The 17,307-nt window shown below is 36.0% G+C and overlaps 2 protein-coding genes across 7 annotated transcripts in view; one reads left to right on the top strand and one right to left on the bottom strand.

Moving 5' to 3' along the window:
• The window catches only part of LOC133530516 (talin-1-like), a 108,444-nt gene extending 104,247 nt beyond the window's left edge, over positions 1–4,197 (top strand). The window contains exons 83-85 of the mRNA XM_061868445.1: positions 1,575–1,665; positions 2,343–2,407; positions 4,011–4,197. Coding sequence (XP_061724429.1) covers positions 1,575–1,665; positions 2,343–2,407; positions 4,011–4,109 — 255 coding nt within the window. The 3' untranslated portion in view covers positions 4,110–4,197. The remainder of the gene's footprint in view (positions 1–1,574; positions 1,666–2,342; positions 2,408–4,010) is intronic.
• A 642-nt stretch (positions 4,198–4,839) lies between these two features.
• Positions 4,840–17,307, bottom strand: part of LOC133530513 (vinculin) — a 66,277-nt gene continuing 53,809 nt past the window's right edge. For 3 of the 6 annotated variants that reach the window (XM_061868436.1, XM_061868438.1, XM_061868440.1), the window contains 3 exons: positions 16,139–16,159; positions 13,918–13,982; positions 4,840–12,492 (listed from right to left, as the gene is read on the bottom strand). In XM_061868436.1, coding sequence (XP_061724420.1) covers positions 12,385–12,492; positions 13,918–13,982; positions 16,139–16,159 — 194 coding nt within the window. In that variant the 3' untranslated portion in view covers positions 4,840–12,384. The remainder of the gene's footprint in view (positions 12,493–13,917; positions 13,983–16,138; positions 16,160–17,307) is intronic. The other 3 variants (XM_061868437.1, XM_061868439.1, XM_061868441.1) reach the window with 2 other exon arrangements.

The raw sequence follows: 17,307 nt of genomic DNA, 5'->3' as shown, positions 1-17,307 counted from the left end.
AAGAGCGTACTCCCACCCCACCTTAAATTCCGGCAACGCACTTACAACACCTCTGGTGTTGCAGGTGTCCATGGGCGGCGGTAATCGCTTACTATCAGGTGATCCGTCTGCTCGTTTGCCTACTGTGTCATAAAAAAAAAAGATATATTAGGACATTAAACCATTTCAAGCCAAAGCAAATTCATAAATCAATTGAAAATAATAAGTATTATAATGTCAGGACAATCAATAATATGTATTCATTAAAAATCACTAATGTCATAACAGTATTTACAGTACATATGGTGCTACTTTATAGCACTAGTGCGAAAATTAGCATATTACGTTACTGTGTCGAACATTTAAAGGGCCATACGTACTGTAAAACGTGTTTTAATTTATCGCCACTCGTTTCTAATTTCCTATTTTTCGCTTGTAATGTACTATTTTCTAACAAATATAATTTTAACTTATCTCTAAATGTTGCGGAACATTTTAAAAACTTTAAAATCTGTAGGCATCTTGTTAAACAATCTGGCCGCTTGAACTCTGGCGCTGTGTTCTACAGCCTCCAGTCGCGGAGCTACTTTTGGAGTCAAGTTCTTAGTTCGGATTCCGTTCCATAACGATTGCGATGTTTGATAACATCTGTTAATAGAATTAGTATGTAAAGACTAGGTACAGTCAGCATCAATAGTAGCGTATTGAAACAACGCGCCAGAAGTATCGGCCATTCCATTTCCAAATACATGTAAATCTCAAAAAATCACATTCAAAAGTATATCTTTTACAGTCTTAATTGTTACCACCACTTACCATCACTTTCTGTTAAGCTATTACAAAATAGTTGATACTTTTGACGCGTTGTTTGATACACTACTTTTGATGCTGACTGTACAGTAAGTATTTTTTGACTCTTGAAGTGTTCTTAACACTTTCCCATGGAGGAAGCCTAGCTATAGCACGTATATTGCATCTTTTTGGGCCACGAAAGCGCGATTTATGTTGTACAGCCAAGGTAAATATCGATACGGACAAAGTGACAAAAATATGTACACACCACCTTAATACATGGGCAATAAGGTCGTGTATACATATTTTTGGCACTGTCTGTATCGATATTTAATACCTTGACTGAATCTATAGCTATTGCCCCAAAGTTTTAGTTCTACTGTTATCACTAGTCGTACTACACTATGATACGAGATATTAAGGTCGAGGGCAATTGTGGCGGCTTCTCACGAGACAGCGCGGTTGGCGAGAATGTATGAATATGACGAGAAGAACGGTCAGTATTGTTAACACTAGTTATAACTAGTGTAAAGCGAGTAGCAACGACGGAAGGCGATAGTAGTCGCTTCTGACAAGGTAGCGAGGTTAGCGAGAAAACTGGCCGTCTGCTGACCCTATAGGTCACTACTAATTTTAGGATCAAACACTATTATTCTATTTCTAAAAAATCTGAAGTTGTTGACATCTAAGAAAATAGTCACGGTATCCCATGAGATGCCGCCTCTCAGTCGCGAATAAATTATACAATTTCGCTAAAGTAGATATTTATATTTTAAGTTGACTAATATTAATTTTATTTACAGAATCTGCTGCAAGTGTGTGACCAAATCCCCACCATCAGCGGCCAGCTGAAAATGTTGACGACAGTCAAGGGATCTTTCTTAGGACACCAAGGTAAGTCGTGACAACTCAATACGTCTTCTAACGCATGTAGGTAGGCATAGCAGGGTGGGGGAGGTTGAATTCGATGACTGATACGGTTGGAATACTTCTCTCAGTCGTTGTATAATGAATATTATAGTTCTCTAAATTGTTGTATAATGATCATTTCAGTTCAATTACAAGTGCCAGTAAGGTTGTCCCATTATAGTTTGATCTTTTTTTTTTATACTACGTCGGTGGCAAACAAGCATACGGCCCGCCTGATGGTAAGCAGCCTCCGTAGCCTATGTACGCCTGTACTCCAGAGGAGTTACATGCGCGTTGCCGACCCTAAACCCGCCCCCCCTCATTGAGCTCTGGCAACCTTACTCACCGGCAGGAACACAACACTATGAGTAGGGTCTAGTGTTATTTGGCTGCTGTATTCTGTAAGGTGGAGGTACTTCTCCAGTTGGGCTCTGCTCTAGATCTGGAATGACATCCACTGGCTGTGCCCTACCACACAAAGCGAGATGACATTCAAAATGCCCATACCTCTCTTTTGGACGTAGTTTAAGGACATACCCGGGTCCAGAGATCTATGAAGTCGTAATTCAAAGATCAAAGAAAACTAATAGAAAAAAAAATATCTTATGCTTTCCTTCTCATTAGTGTAATTGAATCTTACTAATGAATGTGATTTCTTCCAGGTTCTGAAGAAGACATCGAGGCGATGAACATGCTAATAGGAAATGCTCAGAATTTGATGATGAGTGTAAGTTTAACGGAATATTCTACATATTAAGCTAATTGACTCAGATATTCAATCACATTTATGAACGGATCTATTTTACCTTTATTTACCAACGTTTCGACACAGGTGACTCCCATCCCGTAAAACGTCCCAGCAAAATTTCGAAACAGAAATTTGTGTTATTACCCGGCGATAAGTCTACGAAAAAGCTCAAATTCATTACACATAGACATCACATTTTCAAACCACCCATTACACATATGTAAATTACTATAATCCAACACGCAACACTCACAATATCCACCGACACATCCCTTGGCTTCAACGTCTGGATCACTTGACTGGACCCCTAAGTTGCCGACAAATCCATCCTCGCTATTAAAATTTCTCGGGTGTTCTCAGTCCAGCTTTTACACTTTCAATTTTACAAGCATTTTTAGGGTTCCGTAGCCAAATGGCAAAAAACGGAACCCTTATAGATTCGTCATGTCCGTCTGTCTGTCCGGTTATGTCACAGCCACTTTTTTTTACAACGAAATAATAACTATTATAAGATATCGCATACAATAAAATGATTTAAGCAGACAACGAAATGTCGTACGTTAACTGCGATTAATTGACCGAAGCAATAGCGAAGGTCTCCGCTTTGACTCGGTTGACCGAAGCGCTCCGTTTTGACTCGGTTGACCGAAGCGCTCCGTTTTGACTCGGTTGACCGAAGCGCTCCGTTTTGACTCCGTTGACCGAAGCGCTCCGTTTTGACTCGGTTGACCGAAGCGCTCCGTTTTGACTCCGTTGACCGAAGCGCTCCGTTTTGACTCCGTTGACCGAAGCGCTCCGTTTTGACTCCGTTGACCGAAGCGCTCCGTTTTGACTCGGTTGACCGAAGCGCTCCGTTTTGACTCGGTTGACCGAAGCGTTAGCGAAGGTCTCCGTTTTGATTCGGGCAAATTATTTTCGCATGTCCGAATCTTCTCCTTACAGGTCTTAATTCTCAACAGATTCTCGTGAAATTTAGTAAGCAAGTTCAGTAGGTAGATCAATTTTTTCTGTCGATTAGTTTTTTTGGGAAATTTTCAAAATGGCGGAAATTGGCATAAAGGTCATAAGCGTCACTAGTATGTATGGCACTTAAGACCTTTGCGAGTACACTGTGATAATGTCTCAAAGAATCTTAACTCGAGCTCTACAGCTCACAGAGTTACTAGTCTTATTTAACAAACCGGTTCATAAAAAGTTACCGGTTTTTGACCCTTGTGAAATCCTTAATATGTTACATTTGACGACCCGTTTGGCCTAGTGAGTAGTGACCCTGCCTATGAAGCCGATGGTCCCGGGTTCAAATCCTGGTAAGGGCATTTATTCGTGTGATGAGCATGGATATTTGTTCCTGAGTCATGGGTGTTTTCTATGTATTTAATTAATATAAATATTTATATATTATATATATCGTTGCCTAAGTACCCTCAACACAAGCCTTATTAAGCTTAATGTGGGACTTAGTCAATTTGTGTAATAATGTCCTATATATTTATTTATTTATTTATGATTTATTTACATTAAATGTCAGATATCAATACTCAACAGACTCAACAGGTATTACATATTCATCTATTTTGTGCAGATCCAAGACGTAGTAAAAGCGGCTGCGAGCGCATCGGTCAAAATCCGCTCACAGCGCGGCGGCCCGAAGATGCGCTGGGTACGGAAAAACTACCACTGACGAAGGACCAAAGATTTGTACGTAGAAATAAGTTATAATGTGTACAAGTGCCATTTGTAATTTAATTTAATAAAGATTTTATATTTTATTTAATCTGTATGTATTTTAACCCTTTAAGAACACTTTATTTACAATAGCAATATACTTAATGGATATATACAGGGGATTACTATAACTAGCTTATATCTAAAATAGGCCCTTGAGGCATTGTACCAAGGATGCTGGCGGCATTTCCTCCTTGTATCCCAATACTGATACGTTGTGCGAGGAAGCCGCCAGCTCTTCGGTCACCAGTTACGTCAACCATAGAATATGCCTTAAACACAAACATCACTCGAACTCCCGGGCGCAAGGGAGCTAATGTAAACCTTACTCAAAAGTGTGAAGGTTACTTTGACAGCGTCCGCCATAACACCTATAGGTGTCTTTGGCCCTGAGGGGTCGACTAGAAACTACGACTTTATGTCTTCTTGGCATTCAAAAGTTACCTGCTATTAGGAATATTCCCGCGGCTACGCTCGCGCTCAGTTAACACATTCACTAGCAGCGACCCGCTAGATGAGTTCAAGGAAACACTTTTCGATATAAAGCGGATAAACCTTCAAACCCGCTACGCTCATAGCGACATTTTCCTCTGGATTTTGGCTGTAGATATTTTTTTATACGAGTTAAATATTACCATTACCTGTGTGTTTTTGTCTTGATTACCATTTAGAAATAAAACCAAGTATAAGAATAAATATATTTCTTTAATCTACTATATTATCAATTCAGCACATCTAACAATAATCTTAGATTAGCGGACTTAATGCCTACGGGCATCGTATTTAGTCAACCATTTGGCTAAAATTTAATTGCGATGAAGTAACTAGTTTGGAAATAAAACTACTTGTTAGGCCAAGTGGAAACTATCCCTTTTTTTACTTGAATAGGTCTCTTTTATGTGCAGACAGAAGATTTTGTGGCAAAAATGAGTGCTTGAGAAAATGAAACATCGACAAATAACATCAATTAGTCATGTAAATTCTACTTGATATAATTTACCGGGAAATATCAAGAATGCAAATCAATTACAAATCCGACCAAAATTTCTTTATTACATATATTAACCTTTTGAACGCCAGACGGCGAAGGAACACGCCGTGCGCCGGACGCAGGCGATCACGAAAATTGAAAAATTGAACTTTACGGAGGCCCGCGTTAGTCCCTATTGCGTTGGCGAAACTGTCGGCTGTAGCCGTTGCTGGCGTCCTTGGCAAGCCTTTCAGATGTCGGCCATAGCCGACGGTGGCGGTGAAAAGGTTAAGTATTTAAAAATAACAACGTAAACTTTAGAATTCAGTGTCAAAATTTAAGAAAACTACAATGGATGTATCAAAGAAGATATCAAATGTGTTGTGTATTACGCGGTAGCTATCTTTTTATACAATGTTAAAAATATCTATGCCTTATTCCTGCCGGTAAGTAAGGTTGCCAGAGCTCAACGAGGGGGGGGGGGGTTTAGTGTCGGCAACGCGCATGTAACTCCTCTGGAGTTGCAGGTGTACATAGGCTACGGAGACTGCTTACCATCAGGCGGGCCGTATGCTTGTTTGCCACCGACGTAGTATAAAAAAAAAATCTATAACGCTATGGTAACATCGATAATAGACATGTCGATATTTGACTTTGTCAATCACTTTATTTTGCCACAAAAACTTCTATGTCTGTTTATGTCCTATATTAAAACTTTATGGAAATAAATATTATGCGCAAACAAGATTAAACCTTATGGACCAACGATAAAGAGCGAAATCAAGTGTAAGGTGTTATGTTCTACCAATTGTACCCAAAAAGATACAAAATTAAAATAAGATAAAGGAAATAAAAGCCAGAAGTAAAAATAATCCTTTATTAGAATAAATAATAATCAATAAGGCAACAAAAAGTTATAAAATATTAATAAATCACGCTATTATTAAAATTTAGTGTCAATTTAGCACAGTTCCTACCTTAAGTTAAATAATCTTCTATATTAAATACACTTAAATCTATTTACTATGTATAATGTACTTAATATATATTTCGCCATTATTTACTGGTTGACAAGTTTATAAGTCTAGGTACGGTGTACATAAAAACTCTACACAAAATAAATATTATTAACCCATTCAGCGCCAATCACGACACGTCGTTTTGCATCTACGAAGCATTTCCGCTACATACCAGGAAACCAATGTTATCGGCTACAACGTAGCGCTACGACCATAGCTCTGAGATGAATGTGTTAAAAGTATAGTACATTCGGCAAGTAAGGTCAACCTTTCTTTTAGATATGCTACTGTACAATTTTAACGGAATGGTGGCCGCTTTCGGATGAAAGAAGCCCCTGGCGTCCGTTGGCTCGTTGGGTGGACGACATTCGGAAAATTGCGGGACACTTCTGGATGCGATTAGCTCAGGATCGGGACAAGTGGCGTACTGGAAGAGAGGCCTATGCTCAGCAGTGGGCGATAAAAGGCTGATATGATGACGATGATGCTGATGACAATTTTGCTTGTTCAAAAAAAAAAAAAATTTTTTTATTATTTTGGGGTGTTGCGGGCCTTTGATTGCCACGTCGACCAATCAGTGATCTATTGTGACAGCCCTTTAAAGTTCATTACTAATGCCCGTTGAATCCAGGAAATTCCAGATTATTTGGGCCGTAATGTTCTGTACCTCATAGGGTTGCAATACATGCCGCCCTAAGTAGGTACTTTTTGACATTAATGGTCCACAGGAACAGAGAATGCATTGCAGTCTCCTCTGACTCCTGGCTTGTTTCTTAATCTGTTAATATTATGTGACGTGGTTAAGTTAAATGTAGGTATGCACTGATCAGCATACCAAAAGTTAACTAAGACATAAAGCATAACAAGACCAAAATGTCAGATTTTAGTTTAAACTTTCACGATTTTTACAATTATTAAATTATAGAACGGGACTTGAACACGTATAGTTTTAAATTTACCTCCGACGTTTCGAGGACGGCGTTGTCCCCGTGGTCTCGGAGAAGACTGGCAAAATTGATATCAACATCTTCTAGCCGCGCGAGTTTTTCGAACTACCCGCACTTGGTCTTGTTTATTTATTTATTTAAACTTTATTGCACACATAAAGAAAAATGTACAAATGGCGAACTTAATGCCGAAAGGCATTCTCTACCAGTCAACCATTGGGTCAAACAGAGACATTTGTGTATCAACTTGAACGTTTTGCGCACTAGGGATGTTACTCAGTCGACACACAACACGATTTATCGACTGTCGATATTCGTTTCCACTTACTGGATTCCATGTGAATGAGATCCTAAAATTCTTTGTCCCTTCTATAATTAATACAGTTAATTATTCATAAACAAATTAACTCCATATTGACTGTTATTAAGCAGATTCATTGTCATTTATTTAGGACATCAAAACCGATTAATTTCGCTTGCAAAATCAGAATATATACAGACCCATACCTATACTTATTAGTATACCAATCACACAATCATACAAAAATATACATTATTTCATTTTGTACAGTCAGCGTCAAATACTTTGTAGCTGTCAAAGTAGCCAAATAGTTCGGTACACCATACTAAATATATGGTGTACCGAACTATTTGGCTACTTTGGTTGCTAAAAAGTATTTGACGCTGACTGTACAAGACAATCTCTCAAGGTGAATGATAAGGCGAGGCTGAGCCAGTCTGTAAAATACTAAGTACAATAGTACATTATATACCATATAAGGGGCATCACAACCGGAAGACATACTGTTTATTTTCTAGCACTGTGAAAGGATCCAAATAAACGGCCCGATTCTAAGAATGATTAAGACACGTTTACGATCTTGGAAAAATCTTTAACTGTAATTTAATTTTATTATTTTTAAAGCTGTAGTATATTTGATTGAATAATAATTATAAATTTTTTCAATTTTTATTATTGTAATTTAGTTATAAGCTGTATAGGTATATGGATTCCTTATTGTCCGAAATAAATGAATTTTTATTTTTTTATTTTATTTAACGACATGTCAAAATTGACGTTTATTTCGATTCCGCTGTGATCCGAATAAGATCTATCTACGATATTTCTAACGTCAAAGTGACATTGGTTGCCCGAATCGAGCTGCTTCTGTCAATTATACGACATACAAACGATATATAAGTGAGAACTTATCTAAACCAGAACTTATCGTTATCGTATTTCATTCTTCGAATCGGGCCGAAAGACCGTAAATATATAACATAAAAATGTAACCCAATATCCTATTTTTAGGACGATCATAACAGCTCACACGGTCCAGGTTTCCGGACTAAATAAGACCCAGGAAAGCTAACTAAAACTTTATATCGGGGCCTGGCAATTTAACCTCTTAAGGCCCAGCCATAGAAATGACAATTCCAAAATTTGGCACTGGAATTTGAACCTATCATGCACGGAATACAGTAGATTTTATTTTGCTTGAAAATTGCACGAAACAAAACAAATGCAACTCTGTCCTACTTGAATAATATGATTTAAATTTCATCGAACTGAATAAGTCCTATAGGTAGGACCTGGGACCTTACGAGGTTAAAATAAACGAATGTCCTATATTTGGGACACTAGGTCGTTATTTCACACAATTTTCAAATTTCAAATGATATATATTGGACCTTAAGAGAACATAGAATCTTCATTTTGTCAAATCATTTAATTTTTGCCATAAAAAGTATGCTCTTATTCACTTAAATAAATAAGGGTATTATTTCACTTTTTTCACAGCATTTAAAGCTGTTTCTAAGTTTGTTTTAGGTAATCGGCAAAGAAAACAGAAATGTAACATTTCACAGTACATACTACATATAATATATTATATTCGGAGTCTAAAGCCATGTTTCACGATGTCCAAGTAAAGTACTGAATAAGCTACTTGCCACTTATCTGACGAATAAAGTCATTATTGGCATTTCACAATCTTCAAATAAGCTTAACTAATAAAGGGCTAATAAATAAATAAATAAATATTATAGGACATTATTACACAAATTGACTAAGTCCCACAGTAAGCTCCATAAGGCTTGTGTTGAGGGTAATTAGGCAACGATATATATAATATATAAATATTTATAAATACTTAAATACATAGAAAACACCCATGACTCAGGAACAAATATCCATGCTCATCACACGAATAAATGCCCTTACCAGGATTTGAACCCGGGACCATCAGCTTCGTAGGCAGGGTCACTACCCACTAGGCCAAACCGGTCGTCAAAGGGCTAAGTTTTGTAGGAAGTTTTATCTGGCAGTTAATTTATTTGTTAATTAGCTATCCGATACGGTACTCAGACTTTGCGAAAGAGGCTTTAAGGCAAAGATTTTCTTATAAATATATTTTAGCAATATAATTTCCACATCAACGTATTGGGAAGACAAAAAAGCCCTACAAAACCATACAAAAACTAAAACTGTTATTTGTTAGCTGATTTTGTCCAATACAAAATGAATCCACCATATAACTCACTTTTTTTATACCACGACGGTGGCAAACAAGCATACGGCCCGCCTGATGGTAAGCAGTCACCGCAGCCTATGGTCAGAACTTACTAACTAGATTCATTCTTAAATGTAACCAAAGCGCCTAAAATTCAACCTTATATTTAAAGACATAGGGTGGATATTTAAGGGCCTGCTACTATGTATACTTCTCAACCAACACAGACAAAAAAGTTCATTGACACTGCAGTGTAAATTAAATAATTTTATTTAAAAAAAATTAAAGTGCAGGGGTCGATAACCTTTTTTGTACCAATATTTGTCGAGAAGTATAATTATACTTACATTGCATTGTATGTTACGCATATATCTTTATATTACGAAATAGCACGAATAGATCAGATTCTTGTAAATTATTAATTAATTCTAGTATATAAAAATACAGGATATTAATTGATATACGGTTTTCGAACACCATTAATAAAAAAGAAATTTGTAGCTGCCAAATTAATCCTTAAATATTTATTTAAAAACAGCATAATAAAATAAATATTATAGGACATTATTACACAAATTGTCCCACAGTAAGCTCAATAAGGCTTGTGTTGTGAGCACGTAGACAACGATAAATAAAATACATAAATATTTATAAATACTTAGAATGACACACCCATGACTCAGGAACAAATATTTGTGCTCATCACACAAATAAATGCCCTTACCAAGATTTAAACCCACTAGGCCAGGTATGTGACACAAAAAAAAATAACAATGAAAAATCTCAAAAAATTATTAAGTTATACCTATTTTGTGTCGATCTGTATTTTAGTAATCATAATAATACTAATAGTGTTCGAAGACATTTAATTAAGACCTATTTCTAAACCTAGGTTACATTATAAAGCACTAGCACATGGCACTTACTTTCCTCGTCACACTTTGTTCAAAAAATAATTCGTTGTAAAAAAATACAGCCGTCAAGCGAAATGTAACCTTATTGGGTACATATAAAGTTTAATTTATCTTGACGGTGAACGAACACAAATATAAAAAAAAAATTCAACTTATGAAAGTGTTACTAAAATATTAGTAATTGCATAATCGAACGTACAAAAATGAACTTTAATGTAGCAGACATGTTGCTTTATAAAAATGGATAAAAATCTGCAACATTAAGGTTCATTTTAGCATGACAACCTAAGATACAATCAATAAGCTACAACTATTATAAATATTATGCAACTTCTTCAGTTCTCCACATACACAACAGATTTGAACGTCAAAACTAAGACGATATAGTTCAATATGAATGCTAAAATATATCGAAAAAGCTAATGACTTATTTGAATGACCATTTAACCTATCGTCTACCCAGAACGGATATCTCCGGCCAACAAAACCATATACTTTTGTCAAGGTTTTGAGAAAAAAAAGCACCCCTCTATCTGCCCTGGCCGGAGATCTACGTTCAGTATTTTGTGCCCCATATTTGTTACGTACGGAGATCTCCGGCAATTTTAACCCCAGTCGAAAAGCATTTTTTTAATCAAAATAAACTTTGTAAAATAAAAATCTACTGCGAATTTGCTCAGGTGCAAAAAATATTCCGTCGTAACAAATCAGGGGCGGCCCGCGCGGGTGTGGAGCGGGAGACGGGGGCAACAAACAATTGGCCGGTAATATCCGGCCTGCGTAGACAGAAGAATGCTTTTTATGACAGCTTGGTAGACCACAGGTTAATGCGTTTGTGAAAAGATTAGTCCGCTTTCTTTGATACCACATTAAAATGAGAGTGAATACGTCATATTGATTCAAACTATGTTGACATATTAAATATTAACACAAAATGCTAATATTTTTGTCTATGGTTTTACAGAACTGGTAAAATGTAAGTAAAATTAAGTTGCATATTAATTAGGTTGCTTGTGTTAACCTCTTGCATTAAACGTGTAGAATTAATTCTGGTACCACGCATTCACCTATCGTATCCATTGCACATTGTGTACGTTCCGATCTGGTACAACGCATTTATCTATTGCATCCATTGCACATTGTGTACGTTCCGATCTGGTACCACGCATTTATCTATTGCATCCATTGCACATTGTGTACGTTCCGATCTGGTACCACGCATCCATCTATTGCATCCATTGCACATTGTGTACGTTCCGATCTGGTACCACGCATTCATCTATTATATCCATTGCACATTGTATACGTTCCGATATGGTACCACGCATACATCTATTGAGTCTATTGTCTGTGCAGATTTAAATCTGATACCGCCACCCATTTATTTATTTAAACCCATTGCATTGATTGTACACTTAAATCTGGTACAGATGTAATGAACAATCCCTTGCCATTGTATTTTCTCGGAAACGTTCGTATTTATGCTACTTCAGTCAACCTCAGTATTTTTTTTATTATTTAATCTCTTGCGCACAAAAAATACAACGTACAAAAGGCGAACTTACTTTGGGCAAAGCAGATAAGTTGTAGGCTGAGCAAAATCATGTTGTATAAAAAATACGATAAGGTAGGTACTTTTAAGGGCACAATACATCAACTTTTTGTACTGACTGAAATAGCATTACACGTTGGTCCGTTTCCGTGAAAATAAGATGGTAAAGGATTATTCACTACAAGTGGTACCACGCATTCATCTATTACATCCATTACACATTGTGTGCGTTCCGATTTGGTACCACGCATTCATCTATTGCGTTGAGTGTTCAAATATAGAACTGGTACTACCACTTACTGCGTTGATTGTGCACTTAAATCTGGTACCATGGTGAGCGGCGCACCCAGCGGAGCCTGTACCCGCCCTGTTCGGTTCTGATCTTGATGGACGCGCCTTCAGCCGCCTTTACTGTCTCTTTCACCTATATTAAGAACAAAAAGGTCGTAAGATTTGTTATTTGTACTAAAGATTAACCCCCACCAAACCACCGACCACCGTTACATGTACCAAAGTTACGATGCCGCTAATCATCGTTTGTCCCTTTCCATCATACCAATACGTCGGAAAGGGACAAACGGGTAATTGATTAATTCTAAGACAAATTCGTACTTCGAAATTGTCAGCTATAGTTAGTTTTTTTTTGCATTAGAAAAAAGGTAAACAGTCGTGTCTTTTTATGAAAATTATTGAAATTTGCTTTTTAAAAATTAGTTTATTTTACTTATGTAAGTTTTTTTATTTTTATTATATTTTATCTCTGACACTTACAAGGAAAGGTACCCAACTGTCCGGTTCCCATTTGATTCATATTTATATATGTTATAGAGTAGTCTAAAATAACAAACACGTATTTTTTTTTAGCTGCCCAATCTCAACCTATTGGGAGAAATTGTCCTCCAAAGTACTAAAAAGTTACTAAATCTTCCAACTCCTATAGAAAGTGATGCTCCAGCAACTTGCTAGTTAATGGCTGGTTTGAGTATATGTTTGAAAGCAGCAAAAAATAATGAGCACGTGTTTTGTTATATCTGCTTAAACTCATTTTTTCCTAAAAAAAATCGACATTCGAAGTTTTATAATATCTTATCGCTAAAGTTACACATAAAGACGGGTGTTTTTTTAGGAAAACTTGAGTTTAAGCAGATATAACAAAACACGTGTACATTATTTTTTCCTGTTCTCAAACATATACTCAATTAAGCCATTATCTAGCAAGTTGCTTGAGCATCACTTTCTATAGGAGTTAGAAGTTTTAGTACTTTGGAGAACAATTTCTCCCAATAGGTTGAGTTTGGACAGCTAAAAAAAATACGTGTCCGTTATTTTAGACTACTGTATAACATATATAAATATAAATCAAATCGGAACCGGACAGTTGGGTACCTTTCCTTGTTAGACTCTGCTCATGCGGCCTATTTGCTGAATAAAAGTTTGTTTGTGTGCGTGTTTATTATTTTTCAAAAGTTAAAGTTAGTTTTTAAATAAATAGATACGTAAAAATTACCTTCTTTCTAATGCTAAAAAAAGACTATAATTTATACTAATTGTATGTCACGATGATTAACGATCGTTAGGTACTACAAAATACATGGCATCGTACAGCGCCATTTTCTTCAACTGTCAATCTCCGGGTCACAATTTTTTTGTCATCTGTACACGTCTTATACAATCAATGTTCAAGAAAATTCAAATTCAAAAATCTTTATTCGACAAAAACACGTAAAGTATGATTAAAGGGAAGGAGCCTCCAAGTAAGCAAAATAAATGCTTGTGTTGGAAATTGCTTATGATGTTTATTTTTTAGTAATTAATTGATATAAAACGTGTTTGCAAAGAAATAACTTACGCTCTGCATCAAGTTTTGCGCGTTGCCGACCAGCATCTCCGTCGCCTCCTGGTCCTCTTCGCTTCCTGTGAAAATATACATTTTAGTACATTTTAACCTCTAATCCCCTTATTCATAAACGTCTACTAAAGTAACGATGCCTCTGATAATCGTTTGTCATACCAATACGTCGGAAAGGGATTTGTACAAGTACATTTTAGAATCGAGTTTTGAGATGTTATTGAAATAAAGAAGTTATCAGATTCAGGAACAACAGTAATACAAGAGAATTATGAGGATATTCAATAAAAACCGGCCAAGAGTTCCGTAGTTACTCTTCCGTCACAATAAGCTAAACTGGAGCTTAAACTATAGTAAATTCTTAACCAAGGGATGAAATGGTACCTTTCACCCGAGTTAAACAAATAGGCAAATTTGCATAATCAGTACCTAATTAAAGTAAGTCTTTTTATTATGAAGGGAAAACTTTTTGCGATAACTCAAAAACAGCTAAACTGATCATGTCCGCAATAGTTTTCATTTAATGTCTTTCTTAAGCTCTACTTCCACGATTTTTTTCATATTTTTTGGACCTATGGTTCAAAAGTCAGAAGGGGGGGACACATTTTTTTTTTTCTTTCGGAGCGATTATCTCCGAATATATTCACTTTATCAAAAAATGTTTCTTAAAAAACCCCTATTAGTTTTGAAAGACCTTTCCAACGATACCCCACAGTCTAGGGTTGAAGCGAAAAAAAAATTTCACCCCTACTTTACGTGTAGGGGAGGTACCCTAAAAAAAATTTAATTTTTAGATTTTATTGTACGACTTTGTCGCCTTTATTGATTTATATATCCATGCCAAATTTCAGCTTTCTAGCACTAACGACCACGGAGCAAAGCCTCGGGCAGACAGACAGACAGACGGACATGGCGAAACTATAAGGGTTCCTAGTTGACTACGGAACCCTAAAAATTGAAACTAGATTAAGAATCCAGCGAATACAATTCGAACAGAATAATACTTTTTCATAGGCATCAATAAGATTCTTATATGTTACTGCAGTCAAAATATAATGTTCAAATATAACAAGCATTGTATGTATAGTCACGTCTGAAAATATCAGTACGAAAAAAGTGCCAAAAATAAGTATACACTACCTTATTGCCTATATATTAAGTTAGTGTATACATGTTTTTGGCACTTTGTCCATGTCAAAATTGTTTTCATAGTATTGAGGGTGCTTGCGAGTTCTAGTTCGATGTTTTGTGGTTCAATACAATTACATTGGTAAATTCTCGTGCCGCCCAATGTACATTAGGATGTACACTCCGTGACAATGGAATGTCAACCTTCATTTAAATCAAACAATGTAGCTTTTCAATTGTCTCGTAAAATTTTTGAACAAATGAAATTCTCCCCAATTAAAAATACAACTAGATTCAAACTTAACTATGATTTTGTATGGTGGGCGGCACGAGGCTATTTTTAACTGTGGCAGAGTATCTAAAGGCTGGCGTCTAGGCTCGCCGCGGCGAATCGAATCGAATCGCAATAATTCGCCTCGTATGTTTTCTATGCAACTGCGTCCATTGACGAAGAGCCGCGGCACGTCGAAACGAATTTGCCATTCATAGTGAATGTATAGAAGGCGAATTATTGCGATTCGATTCGTCTCGGCGAGCCTAGTGGACGCCAGCCTTAATAATTCATTAGCTATGTATGATGTACATGTTATGCATTATTACACTCAAAAAATATGATCTATTGAACACACATTAAAGTGATTTTCATTAAAAGTAACTACTTTATACAACATCAACAAATGTTTGAAAAACAGTAAAATACAAAACAGTAACGTTAACTGTTTGAACATTTTTAAGTACTGAAAAAATGTACTGTCTTATCACAACAGTAAAATTTACTGTCTTATCAGAATAGTAAAATTTACTGTCTTATCAGAACAGTTAAATTTACTGTCTTATCAGAACAGTTAAATTTACTGTCTTATCAGAACAGTTAAATTTACTGTCTTATCAGAACAGTTAAATTTACTGTCTTATCAGAACAGTAAAATTAGTTTTGTTCAATAGGCTCATAAGGAACTGTTTAAAGCATTAAACGTTAATGCAATTTCAATTATTTTAAATAGTTTTCTAAGTGTATGAATACTAAATACAATTGGAATGCTTATACTTGATGAGAACACAGTGAAACCACAGAAAAGCCAGCGATAAATACCTTTGAAATCCGCCATGCCAACTGTTAGGAGGCAAGAAGCTCAGTTAGCGAAGCAGTCATAAGATATTATACACCGTGGGCCCATATTCTCGCCCAAGGTCCTACCTATAGGACTTATTTAGTTCGATGAAATTTAAATAATATTCAATCGAAACAGAATTGCATTTGTTTGTTTCGTTGAATTTTCAAACAAAATAAAATCAACTGTATCCTACACTATAGGTCCAAATTTCAGTGGCAAATTTTTGATTTTTCATTTGTATGGCTGGGCCTTAGGAGGATGATCCGACAGATTTTAACCACGCATTCCTGAGGTCTTAAGGAGCAAAAAATGTAATATGACTTGTGGTCAAATTCGGCAAAAAAAATTTTTTTTGTGTGTATGTGTGTTTTTTGCACACGTCACGTTATTTCTTTATACATCTTGGTAAAAAAAAACATTGCAACGAATAAGTTATTTTATATTTTTATTTACAGATAAATTTTGCGAGTTTCCTTAAAGCTTTAATGTCTGTCAGTAGGCAAGTCTAAACCAAGTCACGTAGTGGCAGCGTCGCTGCCAAAAAGTGTTTTTTCACTTATCACAGAAACAAATTTTCACAAAAATTATAATCATCTCTAAAACAAGAACAATTTCAGAAAACTTTGTATGACATTTTAGTCTCTAAATGCGGTCAAGAATACACCTTTAAAATCTATCGGATTATATGGGCCCACGGTGTATAAGAAGGATTGATTCGGATTACAAAAATGTCTTCGTAATACTTGGTTAAGGTTCAATGGCTTACGCCGACGAATTTTACTTATTTTTATTCAATAAGCAACATTTAGTACAGAAACGTATTCAAGGAAAAAACTAAGTATTACTCGTCAAGTTTAATGTACGATTCCCACCGACGGGCTGGAGTCGGGCCGCGACGGAGCGCATTTTCAATGTATGTAATGTGAAATGCGTTCCCACTCCACGCATTCGGAGGGAAACGCACTTAGAAATTACTAAAAGATCGGCCCAAAAAGCATTAATATCATATCATATATTTTATCATAGCTGTATAAAAATATTAACAGTGGTTTAAATGTTAAAAGCAGAATTAACAGAACATAAAGATTAGAGAAGTTTAATTAGCGGGAAAATATAATAAAACTAAGCGTTTAGGTTCATTTTATAA

The sequence above is a fragment of the Cydia pomonella genome, chromosome 23 (genome assembly GCF_033807575.1).
Source record: "Cydia pomonella isolate Wapato2018A chromosome 23, ilCydPomo1, whole genome shotgun sequence".
Taxonomy (NCBI): domain Eukaryota; kingdom Metazoa; phylum Arthropoda; class Insecta; order Lepidoptera; family Tortricidae; genus Cydia; species Cydia pomonella.
Note: the sequence above shows the minus strand (reverse complement) of the source record. Positions and strands in the feature narration are given on the sequence as shown.